Consider the following 8,174-nt stretch of genomic DNA (forward strand, 5'->3'; position numbering starts at 1 on the left):
AAGTTAAAATGGCTGGGAAAGCAAACTTTGGGAAAGCAAACTTTGGGGACATTCTGAGCTTTTGATTGGTTATTCATGTCATATATAGAAGTAAGTGTATATAAGGGAGTGTTTCAAATAATGGAACGAGGTGAGCGGGGTACCACTGTATTTGATTTATTACATGAGTAATATCTTAGGAAAAAGATAAGAAGTTCTTATTTTATATTCTATCTTATCAATATTGGTAATCTGAGTTCCTAATTCGTACGAAACTATGGACTTAGTATTTTGACATCACAAACATCTAATTTGAACTAGTGCTCCATTCAACATTTCACGTGACACACAAAACTTGATGTTTAACTGTGCTTTTTTAATATTTACTTTTAAATTAAGAAATTGAGTAAGGTATAGTACTAAAATTTGAATTATAAACTACAGTTTGATACCAAACTTATTGACATAAATTCATGAAATAGTAGTTCAAGAAAATTTTGAATGTAAGTCAACAAATGCAATCACATGGCCTTTCACCCTTGATCCATCTGGAAAGGATTAAGAAGAGTTGTTATCAGCAACTTAAAAAAAGCTCACCAGCCATTAAGTGATAGCAGATATAAAGGTGTGAAAGAAGAGACAAGCCACAAAAAAAAATAAGATATTTTTTATAATAAATACCAAAAGATAATGAAATATAATATCATAAATGCTTTATTTTCCTATAAAATTTTTGTACTAAACAAGTATATTTACTTTCCAGTTTCCAACTGCCACTAGTAGGCAGTCTTTTATCAAAAAGTTGAAATAAAAATATATTATCTAACATTAAGCAACAAAGTCTCCAACTATTATTCAGCAGCAAGGTTTGTACATGACTAGCTGAGAAGTTAGTCTCACTTCCCATCAACTCTCAGCTGATTAACAAATTCAGTGATATAACAATCAACCAAATGTAACAATAGCTCATAATATATGTACTATTAGGAAAAGAGTAAAATAACAAAGTTCTGACTAAGATCTCCAAAATCATTTGACATACTGAAGCTAGTGCTTTGCCAAGGGCATCTCCAGTTTGGGAAGGTTGTTGGGCCCCTCGACTGACCAATTGGTCAGAAGTATGGATGGGGGCTTGCGATGTATTGTTTTGGCCATACAGTGGAGAAGCAGTTGCCTGAGACACTGTTGGACCTCGGTTGGACGGGCCATGAAAACTGGACATGGGCGGAAGAACTGGTGGCATGACTGGGTGGTCAGGGTTAGTGGCGACACCTTGATAACCCTAGAAAAAATTCCAATAGTTTTTGTTTTTAATTTATTTCTAATAATTTACAACAAATCTAAGTACAGAATAAGAGTATTCTCTATTATGTCTAATGTAAAGAATAAATATGTGCACTGATTATGTTTAACTATCATAAAAACTTTTTTTTCATCTTTATTTGCTATTTATTTAGCATTAATAATAACTAATATTTTAAACTGATAATATGCAATTTAGAACATCAAATTGTTGGATAATCTACTTCAAATATTGTCACATTTAAATATAATAACAATGAACAGCAGTACAATACAAAAACTTCTAAGCGTTGATTATATTACTATGGGAAAAATATAAGGTTAAAACCTTATGAAACAATCAATAAATAAATGTTTTTGTGCCGCATACGTCTAAAACATAAGGTAAATCCATTTAGAGAACATATAAATTATAAAAACACCTTAGTTACAGTACATTATATGCATTAGTAAATAACACAAACAATATGATTAAATCAAAAGTATGATTTCTTAATTTAATACATTACGAAACTGATTCATCAACTAAATATGTACTATAAGAGGTGTTTTATTTATCAGATTTTACAACTTCTCTGAAATCAAAACTTGGTATATAAGTAGTAAAACATAATACATACAAATTAGTGAATATAAAAACCATCAATGTTCTACACTGTTAAGAAACTGTATGAGTGAGAGATCAACATTTCAACAAAAATATTGTAAAAATAAGTTTCTTGCCATACTTTGATAGAAAATAACAATCAAATATTTATACACAATATTTACTATTTGATACATACAATTAGTTTTTATTTAATAAGTTTCTATATGAGATGATATTCTTATTTAGTGATTATAATCTTATTTTATAAAAATTATTTCTGTTTCACCATTATGGTAACAACATAAATCTAAGTCAAAATCAAATTTCAGGAGCAGTAGTTACCATTGGTTCTGATGGAAGATGCATGGTTGAGAAGGCAGATGATGTGGAAGGGAGACTGGAACCTGTGTTGGCCATCGCTGCTGTTGTGTAAGAGTATGATGATGAATGCAAATTAGCACTTGATGACCAAGGGTCAGCAACACCATGAGAAGCCTCTGTAATAAAAAATTAATTTAAAAATATAAGGTCATTTAGTGGTATTTAAACAGGATGCATACATTACTAAATCTTATAACACTGTGTGGATAGTTGAATAGAGACATAAAATTCCAATTTGAAAAAACTGCTTACATAATCATTGGTTAACATTATTTGTCTCTGAAAGTGATTAATTTGACTATCACTTTAAATGAATCTAACTAGCTAATGTCAGATAATTTTCAGAAAAGTTCAATTATAGTGGCATCTAATGTCTAACCCTATCTACAAATTTAATATGATGATGCACAATAATGAAGCATGGGTACTTTTTTCGCATATCTTTCCTTGTGTAAATGAACTAACTCAGAAAAAGAAAATTGTAGTTTTTTGTTGATTGGAGAGAATCCACACACACAGAAAATATTTTTCAAGTTTCCTTTAGCAATTCCACTTTTGACTTAAACAGTACTCAAAAGCACTTTACAATGCCCTTGAAGTTTTAAACTAGAACTAAATGGTGATGAGAGACAGGATAAACTAAATGCAAAAAGAATAAGAGGCAGTGAAAAATTTAGCATAGGAAATAAGTATACAAGTAGTTATAAGGGTAGGCTTAATTTTTATTACTATAATGCTAGAAGTATAAGAAATAAAATAGATGACTTTAGAGTACTGGTAGCAATGGAGGATTTTGATATAATGGGAATAACTGAAACATGGTTTTGATGACACAAATTTCTTTGAAATATAGGGTTACAGGCTATTTAATAGGGCTAGAGTACTAAAGAGAGGGGGAGGAGTGACTTTATAGGTAGAATGTGAGTTACATCCTGTTGAAGTTGAGGATATCAAAGATAATAGCAAAGAGATTGAATCCATTTGGGTTTCTATTAATAGATATAAATGGAAAAGGCTTTTAGTGGGAATTTATTACAGACCAACAGATGATAATGATGAAATTAAAGAGAAACTTTACAATGAAATTAAGATTTTGGCTGTTAATGAAGTCATAATTATGGGTGATTTTAATTTCAGGCATATAGATTGGGAAATGCTAGAGTCAAACTGTGAGGGAGAAAGGTTTTTGGAAACTGTTTAAGATGGCTTTTCTCACCAATTAGTCAAGGAACCAACTAGAAACAATAATATTTCAGATTTCTTGTTAACTTCAAACACAGAAATGATAGAGAGGGTGGAAAATTGGGAACATCTGGGTGCAAGTTATCATTGTACTATTAGATGCAATCTTTCGCTGTATATGGAGATAAGAAATGATGACGACGTTTTGGTTACAAATTAAAAAAAAAGAAGCAAATTTTGAAGGGATACAACAATAATTATCTGTTGTGAATTGTGCAGCTGAGTTATTTGGATACACTGATCAAATGTCGAAAATGTTTAAAGATAAAGTTTTAAATATTCAAGGTAAACATATTCCTCATAGAAAGAAAAGGGTAACTGCAAGTAAAAAACCAAGTTAGCTCACAAAGAGTATAATATATAAAATTAAAGAAAAGCATCATAAATTTAAGAAATTTAAATTGAATGGTATAACAGGAGATTTAGAAGATCAAGAACATTGGTGTAACAGGAAATTAGGATATCAAAATGGATGTATGAGAAAAGGTTGGTTGAAAATGTAAAAATTAACAGTAAGGATTTCTTTAAATACATTAAAGGTAAACAAAATGTTAGGATGGGGGGTAGGACCTTTGAAGGACAATAAAGAAAAGCTAATATCTGATAATTATGAGGTGGCTGGGTTATTAAATTTTGTTTTTTCTTCAGTTTTTACTAACAAAGATTTAAGCAATATTCTACATCTTGAACAGTTGATAGATGGAAACAAGATTGAAAAAGATGACTGCATTAATTCTAAGCTAGTTAAGAATAAAATTGGGAAGTTTAAAGAACAATCTAGCTCCTGAGCTAGATATTTCCCCATGGGTTTTGAAGAAGGTAAAGGATTGGATATGCCAGCCACATGCTACTTATTTTTTTTTTTTTTTCGTAAGTCCTTGAATAGTGGGAAAGGTACCACAGGATTGGAAGTTAGTTAATGTCACTCCTTTTTCAAGGGAGGTGATAAAAATTATCCCAGTAATTATAGGTCCATTAGTCTTACATCAGTTGTGGGAAAAGTTCTGTAAAGTCTGATAAAAGATGCTTTGCAAAGTCATTTAACAAAGTTCAGAATTTTATTGGATAGTCAACATGATATCACTAAGGGAAAATTTTGCTTTACAAATATTTTAACATTTTTTGAAAATGTTACTGCTTATGTAGATGAGAGTAAGGGTGTAGATTTGGTGTATCTGGATTTTCAGAAAGCATTTGACAAGGAACCACATACATGTTTGCAAAAAAAAATTATCTGTATAGGTGTGGGGGATAAGTTAGCAAATTGGATAGAAGAGTGGTTGGATTGAAGAAAGAAGGGGATTGTTACAAATGGAGTTCAGTCAAACTGGATTAATGTTACAAGTAGGGTACCACAGGGCTCAGTATTAGGACCTTTGCTCTTTTTTGATTTACATCAGTGACACAGATGAAGGAATGGTGAATAAATTACTTAAATTTGCAGATGACATTAAGGTCTTGGGTGTTGCTAACTGTGAAGAAGATGCTGCTGATTTACAAAAGGATTTAGTGAGTTGGGCAAATAAATGGCAGATGGGTTTTAATTATAATGAATGCAAGATAATACATGTGGGTTATCATAATTTGATATATCAATATATGGATGGGAATAACCTTAACAGTGCCATGAAAGAAAGGGATCTTGGTTGATCAGTCTCTTAAGCCATCCAAGCAGTGTGCTATTGCTAGTGGTAGGGCAAATAGCATTTTAGGTTGTATCTACAGAAATATTGAATACAAGTCTAAAGATGTTATAATTTTATTGTATAGGTCACTGGTCAGGCCACATTTGGAATATTGTTTTCAAACTTGGGCTCCTTACCTTAGAAAGGACACTGAATTGTTGGAAAGGGTTCAGAGGAGGGATACTAGAATGATGCCTGGGATGGAGGGGTTGTCATATGAGGAGAGGCTGAAATCTCTCAAATTGTTTTCTCTTGAAAAAAAATTGAGTTAGAGGAGATATGATTGAAGTGTTTAAGATTGTAAAGGAAATTGATAATGTTGATGCATCGTGTTTTTTGTATTTAATGGTGAAAACAGTAAGACTAGCTAAGACAGTTTAATTTTTCTAACAGGGTGGTTGCCTTCGGATGTTGTGGAGGCAGTAAATTTAAGCGAGTTTAAGAGAAAGCTTGGTAAGTATACGAGATGAGTGTTAAGGGCTGGCTTTAAGATATTTTTTATATATATATAATAATTTTAGTTTGGTTTAGAGGATGGGATAGCCTAGATGGACCAACAGGTCCCATGTTGTCCCAAAACATTATGTTATGATTTCATCAATCATCCATGTACACAAATACATATCATTTTTTAATTTATTGCTCAGATAGTATGTAATAACATGATTCTATTCAGACAAAGATACTTTCTTCTTTTAGTTAGCAAGATGTGCCAAAATTTCTAATCAGCCATTAGAATAGAGTAATAACTCACTTTTTAATTTTAATAATTCAGTGAGTTGAGTTTTCTTAAAAGTAAAAATACACCACTCAATGCTCTCTGTATTTCTGAGAGAGATAGAGAGAAAAAAAAAACCCTACAAAATACAAATATTATATGATTTCTACACTAATCAAGAACCAAAAATATGATGTACAACCTCCTTTAAATCATTTATGAAGCATATTTAGCTACTGTTTTTTGGTATATCTCATCCATATTAAAAAACACTTGAGTCAAAGTAAAATATACAATAACTATTGCAAATATTTTACAACCAATAGAAAACCAACATATCTATACTATTTGGACAACTGGAGTAGACTATGAGAAATATTTGATTGTTTTAGTCAGATATAGAAATAACAAACTTTATTGACAAAGTATAAATCTTTGAAAAGTTTAATTCTTCAATGTTTCAAGTGCTCCAGTAGGTCAGTGATATGTCTGAGTGAATTATAATATTGAAAATTAGATTTCAATCCCTATGGTAAGAACAGCACAGATAGTCCATTGTGTAACTTTGCTTTTAACAACAAATAAGCTAGTGTTTAAACAAAAAATGTTTGGGCATAATAATAATAATATAATAAAAAAAAAGAGGCAAATATTATAACCCAAAGGTATTTTTAAGAACTGTACTTAAAGGAGAGGACTTACTAAGATACAAGCAATAGCTTAGGAGTTAATAGATTTTTCTATATAGTTTTTAAGAAACATTTCATCATACAAACATAGAAACAATTGTTGATAAATTGCATTGAAAAAATAAGACAAAGAAAACTTCAATGAAAATGCATGATCTAAAAGCATTGTTTACCCATGAAATATGAATCCCCACAAAGGCCCGGTTTAGGTGAGGTATACCTAGGTATGTCTTCTTCACATCCAGCTCCTCCATATTGCTAGATTTAAAAAAAACATCTTTTTGTAATCATTATGTAAGCTATTTTGGAATTACATTTATATTAACTAAACCTCACTAAGTTTCTAAAGCTCCAAATATTATAGCAGAGACCCTTTTCAGGTGATAACAATTTCACTACCCAGGTTGTGTACAGAAGATTCTTGACTTTCATCAGGCTGATTTGTAGTTGAAAAATCTTTTTTGGAAGAGTTAGGTAGTTAAATATTACAAAACTGACTCAATTGGAGCAATAAGTAAAAAATATGAAACTAAACATATAATAAGATGTGTATTTATATATATATATCTAACACAAACATTAACAGTCATTAACAACCAATCAAACAACACTTAATAAGTAATTAACCTCATAACCAGTTAAGTGGATGAAATACCATGTTACTTGGAATTAGTAACTTTGAAATTTATTAAATTTCTTATAATATATTTTTCAATGCTATAACTTATTATGTTCTTAAAAGTGATCTTAAGCAATTACCAATGTAACTAATATTTCATAAAAACAAACATACAGCAACACATATGGAAAGTAAATAAAGACAAAGTTCTCAAAACCAAGCCTTAGAGATTTCTGCAAGGCCAATTTAATAAAACAAGTGAAGACAACTACTAACCATGTCCTAGCTTGGCAGAATAAGGAAACTTTCACTGCATATAATCTATATAAATAGCCTGTCATTCATCCAAAGTTCCAATCATTTACTAGTCACTTAACAACCAGTTTTTATATTTAGTTAACATCAAGACCATACCTAAGAATGTCCACACCGTGTATTGTTTCTACAATGTCTGGTAGTCACTGGCAGAAGGAAACTAACACATTCTTCTTATAAATGCCACAGTTATTACTCAAATAAGAATAAGTTTTATAATTTAACAGAAATACTTTTCTTCTCACCCTCTAAAAAAAAGGCTGGCTATTTCTCTAACAGTTAATTTCTGAAAATATAATTGAAAAGATATTTGGATTCCTCAGTTATTATAATGATAATGTTTGGCTTTACTCAATAAACTAATGTTTTTTTGGCTAGTCCATGAAATTACTATGCAAATAATAAAATAGACAAGAATATAATATATTTTCTATGCTATTATTACTGTAATTCTAAAATTTGTCATTAGTTTTTATATTATTTTTCATGATTTCTAAGTCGTTTCTTAATGTTCAAGGCCCGGCATGGCCAGGTGGTTAGGGTGATCGACTCGCAATCTGCGGGTCACGGGTTCGAATCCTTGTCACACCAAACATGCTCATCCTTTCAGCTATTGGGGCGTTATAACGTGATGGTCAATCCCACTATTCATTGG

General features: G+C 30.8%; 1 protein-coding gene across 7 annotated transcripts in view; it reads right to left on the reverse strand.

The window, feature by feature from the left end:
* LOC106459450 (transcription factor 12-like) overlaps positions 1–8,174 on the reverse strand; it is a 132,499-nt gene that overhangs the window by 21,087 nt on the left and 103,238 nt on the right. For all 7 annotated transcript variants that reach the window (XM_022385947.1, XM_022385948.1, XM_022385946.1 and 4 more), the window contains 3 exons: positions 6,759–6,843; positions 2,213–2,367; positions 1,022–1,261 (listed from right to left, as the gene is read on the reverse strand). In XM_022385947.1, the coding sequence (XP_022241655.1) occupies positions 1,022–1,261; positions 2,213–2,367; positions 6,759–6,843 (480 nt within the window). The remainder of the gene's footprint in view (positions 1–1,021; positions 1,262–2,212; positions 2,368–6,758; positions 6,844–8,174) is intronic.

This window comes from Limulus polyphemus, unplaced genomic scaffold (genome assembly GCF_000517525.1).
Source record: "Limulus polyphemus unplaced genomic scaffold, Limulus_polyphemus-2.1.2 Scaffold611, whole genome shotgun sequence".
NCBI classification, from domain to species: Eukaryota; Metazoa; Arthropoda; class Merostomata; order Xiphosura; family Limulidae; genus Limulus; species Limulus polyphemus.